Source organism: Phycodurus eques, chromosome 11 (assembly GCF_024500275.1).
Source record: "Phycodurus eques isolate BA_2022a chromosome 11, UOR_Pequ_1.1, whole genome shotgun sequence".
In the NCBI taxonomy this organism is placed as follows: domain Eukaryota; kingdom Metazoa; phylum Chordata; class Actinopteri; order Syngnathiformes; family Syngnathidae; genus Phycodurus; species Phycodurus eques.
In genome coordinates this window covers 8,550,912-8,565,337 of record NC_084535.1, presented here as the reverse complement: position 1 = coordinate 8,565,337, position 14,426 = coordinate 8,550,912, and the positions used below count along the sequence as shown (strand labels likewise).

Here is a 14,426-nt window from a genome sequence, read left to right as displayed (position 1 = left end):
TTTTAATATTATTAGTAATATGGCGGTGGCATGGTGGACGACTTGTTAGAGAGTTCTGAGGACCGGGGTTCAATCCCCCGACCCCGCCTGTGTGGAGTTTGCATGTTCTCCCCGTGCCTGCGTGGGTTTTCTCCGGGCACTGTGGCTTCCTCCCACATCCCAAAAACATGCGTGGTAGGTTAATTGAAGACTCTAAATTGCCCATAGGTGTGAATGTGAGTGTGAATGGTTGTTTGTTTGTATGCACCCTGCGATTAGCTGGCGACCAGTTCAGGGTGTACCCCACCTCCTGCCCGATGAAAGCTGGGATAGGCTCCAACACTCCCGCGACCCTTGTGAGGATAAGCGGCTCAGAAAATGGATGGTGGATAGTAATATGGCATGCCTGCTTTGCCTTGTATTATTTTCATTTTGGAGAATTAATAAATTATATCTATAACATAAACATCCCAGCAGATATACATTGGTTACAAAAACATAATTAGTACCGGTTATCTAAAAGCGATATATGACATTTATAAATGTTAAGAAACGAACAATTTTTGCTATTATGACGTTTTCAGTTTATCTCACAACAATCTGTCACAACAGGGTTTGTCGCGGCGATGTTACGTCATGCGTCACTCTAACCAATAGTATAATACGTTTGAGTATGACGTCAACGCGTTCGTGCATATACGGACGTGTGTGACAGTACAGCGCGCCAAAACTCACAAGCAACATCAAAATAAAAAGGTCGGGCAAAGCGGCGGCAGGATGGGGTTGCTCGATCGGTGCCAGGAGCTGTTTAATACGGCGAGCCTATACGAGGTGCTGGGCATCAACAAGGAGGCGAACGAAGCGGAGATTCGCAGGAGCTACTACAAAGTGTCGCTAAAGGTCCACCCGGACCGGGCCCCCGACGACCCGCTAGCCACTGAGAAGTTCCAGGTGAACCTCGACTAGCTTTTAGCTGCAGTCAGCTACTTGTAACGACAAGAATGCTGTTTTGCTATTGTGTATGTCCTCTAATTGAATTTCCAGTTGAACGGAACACAGAGACGTGACTATCGAAGGCAGTGTCAACCGTACATATTTTACATTGTGAACATCTCACGGCGCACCACTAAACTTGTCACAAAACTTACTGTATAATGAATCCTCTTGTCACTCGTTTACTTTACTCTGTGTAAAAGCTGGGTATGTTTAGTTAAATAAAGCTATACTGTGAGGTGGATGAATTATCTCTGCAAAGGAGAAGTGTTCATTTACACAGACATATTTGTGAACTATATTTGAAAGTGAGGGGCCTTTTTTGTCCACAGAAATAATCCTAGATCTTTGACTTCAGCTCGTAATAAAAATTCAGGGCACAAACAAGATTTGCATTTATATTTTTGTTCAGTATTTTCTGTTGTATGCATGGCAAAAGGTAGATATAGAGATTAATTGTATCTTTTGCTATCGAGGAACAGCATTTAATTGTTTTTCCTGTCACTATAAACCACTGGCATAGATAGATAAACAGATACATTACTTTTTGGAAATAATACTTTTAGGACCAATTAAGTGACACTACACACTAATACAGTATACATGTCCAAACACATTGGTTCAGAGTCACTGATCTAGGGCAACTTTACAGTTAATTTTCAAGGTTTTGCATCGTTTTGATACATTTTTAATCATTTGGCTAGATAATGCAATTTTCAACCAAATTTACACTCACTTGACACATTATTTTGCCACAAACAAAAAAGTCGGCCTTTACAGTGATTATAGTGTTTAGTTCTGGTTGACAGTCACAGATAGTAATTTAACAATACACTAGATGTAGTTTTGTGGTTGCGCTGAGAGCCATTTTGCTCCTTTTGTAGAACCTATTAGTAACAGCTCTCAGCATAATGGATCATAGCTCTTCTAAACTTCAAAAGACTCATAGTAATAAAAAATGTGAAATTGTGAGTCTGTCAGAACTGCACAGTACCTGAATTGTGTGCACAGCATTACTACACCCCTTTTAGAATGCATTATAATATAACCAAAACAATTACTGGAACTGATGGGTTGAAGAGGTCACTTTAAAATGATTCTCACCATTTTTAAAAATGTCCTCTCCCGCAGGTGTTGGGCAAGTTGTATGCAGTGTTGAGCGACAAGGAACAGCGGGCTGTCTACGACGAGCAGGGCGTGGTGGACGAAGAGTCAGATGTTTTGAGTCAAGATCGCTGCTGGGAAGATTATTGGAGGCTGCTCTTCCCAAAGGTGGGTGTTGAACTTCCTAATGGTAGATTGGCTGTTAGGCTGTTAAAGAGAGCCTCGATAATATGCACAGTAAAAATCTTGTCTGTATGTCCTCTAGATTACTGTGCAGGACATCCTTGATTTTGAGAAACAATACAAGGGCTCCGATGAGGAGAGGAAGGACTTACTCCAGCTGTACACGCAGCACCAGGGAGACATGGATGCCATCCTGGCCTCGGCGCTGTGTAGTTCCCAAGACGACGAGCCCAGGCTTGGCGACATCATTCGGGCCGCCATCAAGAGCGGGGATGTGGAAGAATTCCCTGCCTTTGCGCAGGAGAGCGACAAGAAAAAGAGGGCTCGCAGGAAGAGGGTGAGTGCCGCACCCCCCACCGGCATGTTTACGTACAACCGTTAGTGCTAGCACTAGCTTGCCAGGCTTCATAACGTTTTGCTGCCTGCATGCGAGCCGTATCGTATTAATTAAAAGTACGTGAACATACCTCAAGCAATCCTTGAATGTAAGTCCTCTCCTGAGAACCAGTGAGCACCACCACACGTTTTCCCCCGTTTGTTCTTATAATACGTGGCGCGATCCATCACTGTTGTCGTCGCCATGGTAACGAGTGTATCCGGTCGCGTTTGAGCGGACAAGATAAAGCCCAGTATTCGGAAAAGACGGGACGCAGTGATATCGGAATACAATATTTTATTACTGTAGTCTGACATAGTGCAATCGGGAAGGACCAAATTTGTCTTGTAGTCTGATCCCGGCATTACGTGTTGTCTGTCCCACACCGCCATGTTTTTTAAAAAAAAATAACTTTATTGGTGGTCAGATATTTACAGTATTACGTCAAAAGACTCGCGACAAGGCTAAAAATAAACTAGCTTTTGGATTCAAATATACTGTACAAGATGGCGACGCAGAGTAAATGTGTTTTGCGGATCTGATCAATAACCGGCGAATTATGACATTAAAGCCAATCGGCATAAAATGCTAATAATCGGCAAATACCGATCAGATTGGTGGAAAGTCGAATCCTAAATGTGATTTCTACTCCAGGCGGATAGAGAGCGACAAGAAGCAGAAGAAATGCAGAAAGAGATGGGGTTTGGCCAGGAGGACGACAGCCTCATGATGATGATCAAAGTAGGAAACGCTTTTACTGTACACATCTGCTTTGCTTTATTTTCTCTTAACTTTCATTCGTTCTTATTCTTCAGCAAAGACACGCGTCAAGGGAACAGAACTTTAATAGCTTCTTGTCTGGTTTGGAGGCCAAGTACTCCAAAAAAGGTGGAAAATCCTCAAAGAGGGGAAAGAAGTGAGGAAGGAGCCTTACTCCTCCAAGTTATTGACATTTTTCCCAACAGATCACGTTTGAGCTACGATGGAATCCCATTAGTTAAGCCCTGTTATTTTCAATGTTTGAATATTTTAATGTTCCTGTAATAAAATGTAACTTGATTTTATGTTGTGAATGTCACGATTGGGCAATAAAGTTACTATTCTTCCACATCATTTGCATTAGTGTAGTTGCCTTGCACACTTATTGCTTAACAGGGTACACATACTAATAATCTGGGCAGATTTTTAGCATTTTTCTCCGCTTCAAAACAAAGACAGCTAAGGCTTGATTGTCAGCTGTCTCTAAAAGATTATCCTGAGCGATTATCCTTTAGTGCGGGATGTGTTAAAAGTGATGTTTCCTCCGCAATCTGCTCGAAGAATACTCAGGGCTGACAAATGCAGCACTAATACATTGTAATTCTGTCTCACAGAGTGTGTTGTCGCCCTCTTAGAGGAGAGAAGTTGTTACATTAAAATAAGCACGCGTACACCAGCTCCAAGTGTTCTTCTTTTAGCAGCTTCAGAAGCTGATTTGAAATACAAAAATAAACCTTTAACAAAGCTATATACTGTAATAATAATATGAAACATTTCTGTAAAACAACAACTGCTGTGTATTTACGCAGTATAAAGAATGGCTAAAGTGCGTGGAGACATTTGGAAGCCACCAGCTACAGTCCCGGTCTGCTGGGTCTGGAAGAGACGCCCCCCCGGCTGTGAGACAGAGGTGGGACGGACACAGGCACCAGTGGCGCTACAAGACAGGAAATGCTACAATTATATCAGGGTTTTTAAACTACTTTGGTGTTGTATAATTTTTATGAGTGACTGACATTTACGTGTACAGTATATTTGTGTAAATATGTCATGCAATTCAACTGTCAGGTGCTGAAAGGTCTAAAAACCCTACAAGTACGGTAACTGAACTATGAAAGCATTATTTCTTTTTTTCCTTTTCCTCTGGCTACTAACCTGAAAGCGTCGTCTGAAAGTCTGGCTCTTCATCCTCATTCCTGATTGGCCAGCGGCCTAGGGGGTGGTGGGAAAACGGCTCCAAGAAAGACGAGCTGCCGATGCCGAGGCTCACGCCGGTCACACCGATCCCGAGGGAGTCTTGCGGAAGCAGGGAGAAAATGTCCTGGATGTTTATTACCGCCTCTAAGGAAGTGATGTTTTCTTCCTTAGTATGTTTGGCAGGATTGTGCATAGAGCATAATAAGAGACTAGGTACATCTTGGACAGGCTGCAGCCAATTAGAGGGTACATGTACACTGGATATCAAAAGTCCACACACCCCTGTTCAGACAGCAGGTTTTTGTGATTTAAAAAAAATTATGCCACGACAATTTCAAAATACTTTCCACCATTCATATGACCTATAACTTGTACAACTCAAAAAGGTTTGAGTGAAGGTAAGTAAAAGTAAGTGAATGCACACCCTCTCGTAATGGGGATGTGGCTGTGTTCAGAAATAACCAATCACATTCAAAATCATGAAATTGGAGTCAGCACACACTTCCCACCATTGCCTCACGCAGTTTTGCTGCGAAAAACGAACGGATGTACAAAAACTGGGACAAAGTTTTGATGGAAAAATAATCGAAAACCCAATTATACAAAAAAAAAAAGGCTGTATGAAAACCAAGGTTTCATTGTACAATGAATGAAATGCAGAGGCAATTGTGCATACGTAATATGATGAAGTGATTATACACGGCCCATACGTAACTATGATGTGGTCCGCGATGAAAATGAGTTTGACATCCCTGATTCAAACTATGAGGATGTAAAATTTTGTTCTTATCTAAATTAGGATTCATTTGCCTTTCTGGAGATGTGAATTTGTATTTTTCCATCAGTGGGTCTCTTATTCCTGCTGTACTGTAAACCATTTTTTCTTAGTGTAAACAAAGTTAAGTGTCACACCTGTGGCTACCGAGGCTATTCCAGGCCTCGCCTGTCCGATGTTGTCCAGCACAGTGAAGGAGCGCCGGTAAGGAGTGTCCGACTAAGGAGGAAACATCAGCGCTCAAACCACACCGCACATGGAAAGGATCATGTCCACAGAGGCAATGACTTACTCTGTAAGTGTGTGTGGTGCTGGGCCGGGAGAAGACGTCCACCGGGTAAAGGCGATCCCTCGGAATGGAACTAGCAACCTCATCATTTAGGGCACTGTGGGCTCGGCTGGACAAGCCTTTCTGGCGCTGGTGGGAAGGAATTTAACAGAATTCTTCCATAGTTTCTCTCAAGTCATAAAATAATAATGGAGTTGATAGAGTCAAGTGTGAAGTTTGTTTTACCTGAGCAGCTTTGGACTGCTGTCCCAACGGGGACGACTCTGTGTCTCCAGCGCCAATGGGCGGCAGGAGCGTGTTCCTGCTCAGTGCAAACAATGGAGACATCAGGCAGTCGCTGGCCGTGGGTCTTTGGAGGAATACGCACACTTTAATATGAGACAACAGAATGCAAATGTAGCAAAACAAACAAAATAGCTACTTCATTATAGACATACAACCATTCACAATCACATTCACCCCTACGGACAATTTAGAGTCTTCAATTAATCTAACATGCATGTTTTTGGATTGTGGGGGGTAGCCGGAATACCCAAAGAAAGTCGACAAACTACACAGGAAGGCCTCAGCTGAGATTCAATCCCGGGAACTCTTGACTGTGTATCAGACATACTAACAACTACTGTTCCGTGCTGCCCCAAATAAGATCCTATGCAAAAATTATGCCCTTAAAAAGAAAATAATGGACAGTTCTTATGTCAGCGAGGTGTCAATTTAACAATACTTTTATTATTGTGGGTGTTGTTTGCAGTGATATATTTTGCAACCTTTTCATGTGTCTAAATAAGGTAACCATAATCAGATAGACAGCGTTGAGTGTCAAGCAATATTGAGCGTGATTCTATTTTTTTCTTCAGGAAGGGAGATTTTTGCAATGTACTTAATTTAGCAACAACAAAACAAGACTGTTTTGTGAGGTTTCTGATGGCAGACAGCATGGTGAAGGAGTCACTTGTACATCTGCCTTACAGTTGAGAAGTTAAGGGTTTGAATCTGGGCTTATGTCTTCCTGTGTGGAATTTCCATGTTCGCCCATGCTTGTGTGGGGTTTAGATGTTAGTTTGTAAATTGACACAATGTTAGAGTTTGTAAATTTGACACAATGTTAAGAGTTTCTATATTTGACACAAGATGGTAGGAATAAATTGAGTTCATGTGAAAGTTCCATCACCTCCCTCCTGTTATTTTACACTGCAGCGCCACAAGGCGCAAATTAAGAAAAGTGAAAAAAAAGTCCCTACTTTGTACAACTTGAGCGAGAGAATCCAAGCTACGTATGCGAGTGAGCCAACTCACAGCCGTGTAACCCGGATGACCTCATCCATAGATCTGGCCGCGCTGGACTGACTCAGGCTGGGAACGAGCGGCTGGAGTGTGCGGGGTGCCAGGTTTCTGCGGCGGGCCGACTGGGGCGGGCGGGTCAATGATGACGAGCTTTGCTCCAGGTTTCGGCGGGGACGGGACTTACCGGCAGGTGCCGTGCCCGAGGCCGGCCTCAGGGGGCCGCGCTCCTCTGGATCCCTACAGAGTAAATGAAAAAAAGGATGAGTGCTAAATGAGAGTGTTCTAGAAGTGTATAGTAATCCCCTGCCTAGTCACGGTTCACCTATTCTTTTTTTTTAACCGTGCCTCTGTTATCCACTGAAAGATTCCCCTATTCAGGGGTTTTGTGCTCTGCTACAACACTCTTAAGATGCCACCAAAGCAGAGTGTAAATAAGAACTGGTCTCAAGGAAGTACAGCAATACACTCACTTATGAGTGCCTCAATTTAAGACTTAGCAGCCGTAGCTTGGTTGATTTGTTTGTTCTGTCGCAAGAGTTTGACAAAAAGGAGGACACTCGCAAGGAGCTGCTGGAGGCCACAACTCACGCCCAGACACTCACACACAGACTAACCGGCCCACTCCTGAAAACACTCACTAAGCCATACCCCTAAAACGCACACATCCAACACATCAACACTACCGCAACTTATTTCTAAGTGTAATATTGGAAGAGTAGTTTTAAATGAGTAGAAATATATTTACAGTTTAAACTATGAATATAGGCACTTATAAACATTTTTAGTGGGGGCATCAATTACTCGCACTTTTTCGCTATAGTGGAAGGGCTCGGTTGCTATGACGTTTACTGTAATTCGCACTGAGTTCTGTCCAGCGCGGCCAGATTCCTCTGTTGCAGCGGGATGCTGTGGATCATGATGAGGTCGTTCAGGTTGTGCTGGGTGCCTCCGATCGAGACCCTTCCGGCCTTTTGAGAGAGGCAAAAACAAGTGATAAAGATTATAGAAGACTACTTTGGCCAGTGCCTCTAAGGTTAGTTGTTTTAATGTCAATAATCCAGCCAGCATCTTCTCAGTTAATTATCGTGCAGCAGGCCTCCCAAATCTGCAAGGCCACCAACAAAACAACTTTCACAAGACTTTGAAACAAAACAAGCATTCTCTGGAAACACGAGAAGACGGTAAGATGCAGTTAATTCATAAACTGCTTTTTGGTTAATGGACAGGCACAAGCACATTCAATCTAGAACTAAAAGACGAGGAGCCAGAATGGCAGCATGTCGCCATCCTGCCTCTGAGCAAGGGAGTTTACATACACTGGGTGGCCTTTTCTGCTTTTGGGGTTTCCGGCGGGACTTGTGCTTTGAGTCCCTCGACTTCTTTAAGTGAGCGGCCACAGTGAGAGACACCGGACAGTCGTGAAGAAGGTAACGGTAAAACAAAGGGAGGAAAAGAACAGACGTAGACAGACGACAAGGTCGGAGGAGATGAAAAAGGGAAGAGAAGGAAACAGTGACACAAGTTAATGAATTTGGGAGCGGTGATAGAGCAACAGGAGTGAAAATAAATCAAGGACGCCAGGCTCTTACATGATTCTATATACTAATCAGGACTGATGAGTTGAACTTATCTGTACGATTAACCCATCTGTAAACATTACATTTTCAATTCATACATGTTATTCAAGAGAAATGCGAAAAAAAAAACACAGGGCTAGAAATTACTCAGAAAACCTTGTGCGAAAGCTGAGAGTGGCAGCAAAATTACAAAGAATGAAACTACGGCTGCAACAAACAATTATTTTAATAATTGATTACTTCTTCGAATATTTTTTCCATTAATCGAATAAACAAAACAGTTTTTGATTTCCATAACATAAATTGATTATGAGTCAGTTACTGGTTTGGTCTATCGCATGTCAGAAAGAGGCAAAAATGTTGATCATTGTTTTCCAAAGTAAAAGCAGATGTTTGCAAATGTCTTATTGCGAATAAAGAAGATAGATAGATAGAAGATTTGGACAATTTTAAGTTAAAGAATATCTCCAAACAATGAATTGATCATAGAAATAGCTGTTGATTAATTTGATAATCAATTACTCTATTACACCTATAATTTTGTTTTCTAACTGATTTTGAATATTAAGGATGGTGCTTCCCTGTGTACTAAAAATATACATTAAAAAAATGTATCTAAATAATTGTCAGCATTCACACACACACACACACACACGCATGCGCGCGTACAGATTTTTGATGCATAATATCTTGTCTGTCAGCTTTCACACTGATTTCACTGCTAAATGTGGGCCAAAGAAATTCATTGCCGCAGTCACTAACCTGGAGGGGCAAACCAGGGGCGGGTGGAGGCAGAGCATAGCTTTGGCCAAGTTTGGGCAACACGCTTGGAAGTGTGGAGAACAATGTCATGGAATTCTGCAGCACTGGACTCAAGTTACCAGAAGGCTTTTCATGACCTGTCAATCACAAGTTCAACCAACCTCAATTATTTGTGCGAATAAAGTGAAACATAGAGTGGGGGTGGGCATACCAGAGGTGCGATGTTCCCATTGGCGGTGGACCAGATAGCTCATGCAGCCCACAAGCTGCCGCCACACGTCGTCGAACAAATGATCGAGTACAGCCTGACGGCGAGACCTGTAGGGCGAGACGGGAGGCATGCAGTGACGCCTCGGGCAAGGCTCGGGGCAGGTCCTCTCCTTTTCGTCCTCCCTGTGCGAGGCAGATGTGGTCACATCGTAATGCTGCATTTGCCTTTAAAACACGAGCGCGCAACCACCAACTCACAGACTGATGCTGTCAAAGGCCAGGTACTCCTCCATGTAGCCCTCCACCTCGATCACCCTTGGCCTGGAGTCTCTTGAGGTGGCTAAAGCCCCGTTTAACTCTGCTGAGTTGGACTTGAGCAGCGCCGCGCTGCGGCCTAGCACGTTCAACCTTCAACATAGACAAATTGAACAATTTTCCCCACAATTTAAAACAGTTCGCTGGAGTTTTAGTAACCTGTCTTGTGTCAAAATACCCCAAGGATCAAGAAGTACAGCAGAGTTTACACTCTTTTTTTGTCCTGCTGAAATGAGCCTATTTTTAAGGGGGAAGCCTTGTCTCATGCAAGTGAGCAAATGTTACCCCACCTGGCGAATGGCGACTACCAGGTAGGACATTGCGACTATGCAAGCAGCTCCTTCTTGGGGAAGTGAAGCCCAGAGTGTGCGTGAAAAAAAAACACGAGCGCCTGTAAAAAGACAAAATACATTTTCACTACTCGCGAATTCACGTATTTGATGTTTAAGGGAGGACCTGTCTACAGAAAAACTCAACTATTGCTGTTTTTGTGTTCAGGCCGATCTCATGTCTAGTATAAAAATAAAGCTTTGCCACTACCTTGTAGCATTATGGTGTCAAGGAACTGCTGAAGTGAGTTGAGCAGCTTTGCCATCATCTTGGGGAATCTATAGAGTACTTTAAACCTTTCTGGCGCGGGCATTAATCACGCGCAAATTTGGGCTATTTGGCTATCCATATCACGGTGAACACTGTAAAAGCATTTACACTCATGGAAGCAGCTCGTCTTACACTTGTCGATTAGTGCATGTGGCGCATGAAGCAGGCTTATCGCCTGCAATACAATTATCGTCCACACCGTGTTGACAACTTCCCGAGCAATCAAGAATGTGACGCTTATCAGAAACTGTAGTTGTTTGTTAACATGATGGTGTTAAAGTTTTTATTTTTTTAATTTTTTTATGTAAACATGATGAACTATGATTGCACAAATCAGCAAAATTCAGAATGACACTCAAGATTTACAATACTTGGTTGTTAATTTTACACTTGAAGGGTGGGAAAGCACTCCAGAGACCCAACGACTTGTATATGAGCATGTAAATAGAAAATAGTCCATAATATGTCCCCAGTTTGATATGAGCACAAATAGACTGTGGTGATGTACCTTTGCCACCATTGAGTGAGTGTCAAAGCAAAGAGAAAACTCACTCCATATTGTTGTCATCTTTCTGACTTGACTTTCCGATGATCTGCTGGGACGTTGATGGGCTTCTACTGTAGCTGCTGCCGACCGTTCCTGAGGTCGTGTACCACTGGAAGCCCTCATCACTTGGACACACCAACTGAGTACCCAGAATCCTGAGTCACACAGACACAATAGAATAGAAAATAAAACAGCCAAACGTGTCTTTTAATCGAAAGGATCAAGCGCTATTTTCCATGTGGGTGACAAACCGAAGATGAGGGAAGCGCGTGGCCCACTGCTGGCATTCCTCCTGCATCCCCGGGAGTATCCCTCCCCCGCTGCCTTTACCCTCGTACAGCTCCTTGTCTATCTCCTCAAACATTTGCTGCACTTGGCGTGACGCCGCCTTGTCGAACTCCTGCGGGTTAAGATCAGCAATGGAAGCAAGGAAGTTATTAAATCCACCAAGAGGATATTGGTTGTTTGTTAGATGGCAACTTCCATCTTCTGTGAGTAGTTTTTTTTTTTTTTTTTTTTTTTAAATGGGTAGCCATTGCATAAACAAATACTAAAAAATAATAATATTGGGTTTATAATAGTTGGGAGGAGACAATAGCCACATTGATGCCATTATATTAAAAAATAATAATCATTACAAAACTTCCCCCTTTTTATGGGGGGTATAAATGAATTTACAAAAAGAAGAATCCTCGTACTAATGACATCATGAATTTTATTTCAAAATTCCAAAAATGTCTCTTCTACTGTACAGTAGGCAAATAAATAAATAAAATACCTAGCTAATAATGGGTTAATGTTAAGAAAAATCGGATATTTTGGTTTTTGGAAGAATGTTCATGTCGATGAGATCAAGAAACTTATTTAAAAATGACCAAAGTCACCACCTTATGTAGTGGGCAAATAAAACAAAATAACTCAATAATAATGGTTCAATTGTACATTTTTTTTATTCTATATTTTGGGAACAGTGACATCATGAAATATTTTTTGAAAATTACAAAAACCTGATCTTATAACTACAGTGGGTGGCAACAATTAAATCCAAACATTGAGGCCTTCATACAGTATTTTTAATAATGTGATTTTTACAAATACATATATGTCTTATCCTATGTGCATTTGATGAACACATTTTATTTAAAGGGTGCTGTAAAGCATGTCCATTTTGGGAAATAGCCACACATAATCAAAATGATTAAAAAAAAAAATGTGTATGGTATCTTAGTCAAAAGTTAAAATAGCCAGGATCAGAAGTTGTAATTATCATAACAAATTTGCCTGGTTTACATGGAGCCTTGTATCATGATTAGAATCGGGTTAGAAGCTCAATCTGAACAAAAGTGCTCCATATAAACACAGTTTTGTTTCTTAGAAGCAGCAGGAGGAAGTCGAAATAAATAAACTTTCGAATCCTTGAAAAAAAGTTTATGGGACCAGTTGTCCCTAAAAACAATACTCAGCGGGTGCAGGCCTTGTGAAAATATACAAGCAGGAGGAAAAAACAAAGGAGTTTACATTCTATACAGCCTGTGATTGTCAATCAAATCTCTAATTAAAATCACACAATGTGTATCTGTTGATGATTTTTTTTTTCTGTGACTAAATTCATGACATCACATTGTGTACTGAGGAGCGGCGTCTTACATCGTAGCCCCAGGAGAGGACAGAGCTTCTCTCTGTGGACACGGCGGTGCCTGTGGAGCTATGGATGCCTGACCACGACCGGCTGGAGTCCACGGAGATGATCGTGGGACAGTCGGAGGGGCTGGAAGCGCCAGATGTCTCCGAACTACATATATAGATACATAAAAAGAAAAAGGATTAGTTTTACAATTAGTGTGGTCTGTGTTTTGGGGTTGATCATATATTCAAAGGCAGGGTTTCCAAGTGGATACAAAGGCTAAATGTCAAAGTACAGTAATAGCATATTCTAAGAAGCTGTCTTGATTAGTTATTCTTTTAGCAGCACATCTGAAGGAGGCAACACAATATCAATTAATCTAAGGAGTGGATCTTGTTTCGCATTTCAAGGTCTCGCTCTTGACTTGTTCGATTGGCTGTAGAGGGAGTGATGCTGCCTCACCTGTTGCGGATGGAGACAACCTCTTCCACGTCATCGAGGGGGCACTGAGGGGTTTGGTGGTCTGCCTCCTCGGGGAGTGGATGGTGGTCGAGACTGCTGCGAGACAGGCCACGGCTGCACACAACAACACATCCATTAAGTAACGTGTACCATAACTCCATCCGTTTTCTATAACGGTTGTCCTCGTTAGGGCGGCAAGTCAGCTGCAGCCCATCTGAGCTAACTTTGGGCAAGACAAAAGCGGCACACCCCGGACTGGTCACCAGCCAATTGCAGGGCACATAATCGACAAACAGACATTCACACTCAAATTCACACCTACGGAAAATGTCGTCTTCAGTGAACTTAACGCAGTAATAAAGCCATAATTGCAGTAAATATTTGGATGAAAAACTTCTAGGCTAGGAAGCGAACCCAATCAAATGAAAACCAGTAAGTACGGTGGTAACTGACCGTGTCTTCTTGCGACGTATTCTTACGGGCGCCAAACTGTATCACCAATCTACTAGTTAACTAGTTAAAACAGTAATGCCACGAATACAGTAAAGATGTGTAAAAAAAAAAAAAAAACACTTTTAGCCCATAAACATAAAATAATCATATGAAAAACAGCAGTAGGGCCGTTTTAAGTGTGGTGATAACTGAGCGTGCTGTTTTTGTGTCACGTGACGAGGCAAACTAGTTTATTTCGCGCCGTTCGTAACCTAGAAACGTCGTAAAGCCAGGTTCCTAGCCAATGTAAAGAGACGTAATACAAGGCTTGCATCCACAATATGCCCTATTAAATATATTTATTCACTATGTAAATTGATTTCGGTAGAAATTTATTATTTTAGCAACAACATTAATATTATGGTTGTAGTTTGTTGATGCTGAGACAGTTTCATATTGTTAAGAACCAAAATAATGTATCGTACTTACATTTCAAGCTTGTGCGATACAGGTCTCCTGTTGTACCGTGAAATCATTCTCCTTCCCTCTGTGTCTAAAGGCTCAAGGCCTCGCCTCACCTTCTCGTCTCCGCATCTTGAACCCGCAGGTAACAGTTTAGGCGGAATAATAATGACATTTCCAAAGATGCTAACCGGATTTACGAACGCGGGAGCTAACGTTAGGCTAGTAGCTACGCTTTATAGCTGAGCCAAAATGGCACAAGCAGCGTAAAAAAGTCAATTCCTGTCATTGCTGCCTTTAACGGTAAATTTGACGTTCACCTTTCTCACCGGTTTACATAGCAAACGGGTGCCTGTCACGCTATCTTTCGTTACGTGAACTATGCTACTAGCGTTAGCACCGCCAACAACACGGCTGTCATGGTTACACTGGCAGGGTAATCGCGATTGACTTCAACTCCCAGAATTCCTTGTAACAATAAGGATGCGTCTCTTAA

General features: G+C 42.3%; 2 protein-coding genes across 6 annotated transcripts; one reads left to right on the top strand and one right to left on the bottom strand.

The window, feature by feature from the left end:
* Positions 1-677: 677 nt before the first annotated feature.
* Positions 678-3,789, top strand: dnajc9 (DnaJ (Hsp40) homolog, subfamily C, member 9). Its single transcript, XM_061690144.1, has 5 exons — positions 678-930; positions 2,104-2,244; positions 2,342-2,596; positions 3,290-3,376; positions 3,451-3,789. Exons 1-5 carry the CDS (start codon positions 757-759, stop codon positions 3,553-3,555), a joined length of 762 nt encoding a protein of 253 aa, XP_061546128.1. The 5' UTR covers positions 678-756; the 3' UTR covers positions 3,556-3,789.
* On the bottom strand, positions 3,252-14,348 carry fam149b1 (family with sequence similarity 149 member B1). Of its 5 annotated transcripts, none has more exons than XM_061690136.1 (16): positions 13,958-14,348; positions 13,037-13,150; positions 12,598-12,742; positions 11,202-11,350; positions 10,956-11,105; positions 9,747-9,896; positions 9,490-9,671; positions 9,279-9,415; positions 8,256-8,318; positions 7,789-7,907; positions 6,952-7,176; positions 5,881-6,004; positions 5,659-5,784; positions 5,504-5,585; positions 4,550-4,690; positions 3,252-4,331 (listed from the first exon to the last, which is right to left on the bottom strand). In XM_061690136.1, the coding sequence occupies exons 1-16, from the start codon at positions 14,002-14,004 to the stop codon at positions 4,249-4,251; spliced, it is 2,037 nt and encodes a 678-aa protein (XP_061546120.1). In that variant the 5' UTR covers positions 14,005-14,348; the 3' UTR covers positions 3,252-4,248. The 5 variants fall into 5 exon arrangements, with proteins under 5 accessions (XP_061546120.1, XP_061546122.1, XP_061546121.1 ...); XM_061690138.1 differs by having other exon boundaries at positions 7,801-7,907; XM_061690137.1 differs by having other exon boundaries at positions 8,256-8,315.
* Positions 14,349-14,426: the final 78 nt, after the last annotated feature.

Coding starts and splice junctions, on each gene's coding strand:
- dnajc9 (XM_061690144.1), top strand. CDS start 757: ATGGGGTTGCTCGATCGGTGCCAGGAGCTGTTTAATACGGCGAGCCTA. Junction 931..2,103: donor TAGCCACTGAGAAGTTCCAG/GTGAACCTCGAC, acceptor CCTCTCCCGCAG/GTGTTGGGCAAGTTGTATGC. Junction 2,597..3,289: donor AGAGGGCTCGCAGGAAGAGG/GTGAGTGCCGCA, acceptor TTTCTACTCCAG/GCGGATAGAGAGCGACAAGA.
- fam149b1 (XM_061690136.1), bottom strand. CDS start 14,004: ATGATTTCACGGTACAACAGGAGACCTGTATCGCACAAGCTTGAAAT. Junction 9,897..10,955: donor AAAGATGACAACAATATGGA/GTGAGTTTTCTC, acceptor TCTATGTTGAAG/GTTGAACGTGCTAGGCCGCA. Junction 4,691..5,503: donor AATAGCCTCGGTAGCCACAG/GTGTGACACTTA, acceptor TGCTTCCGCAAG/ACTCCCTCGGGATCGGTGTG.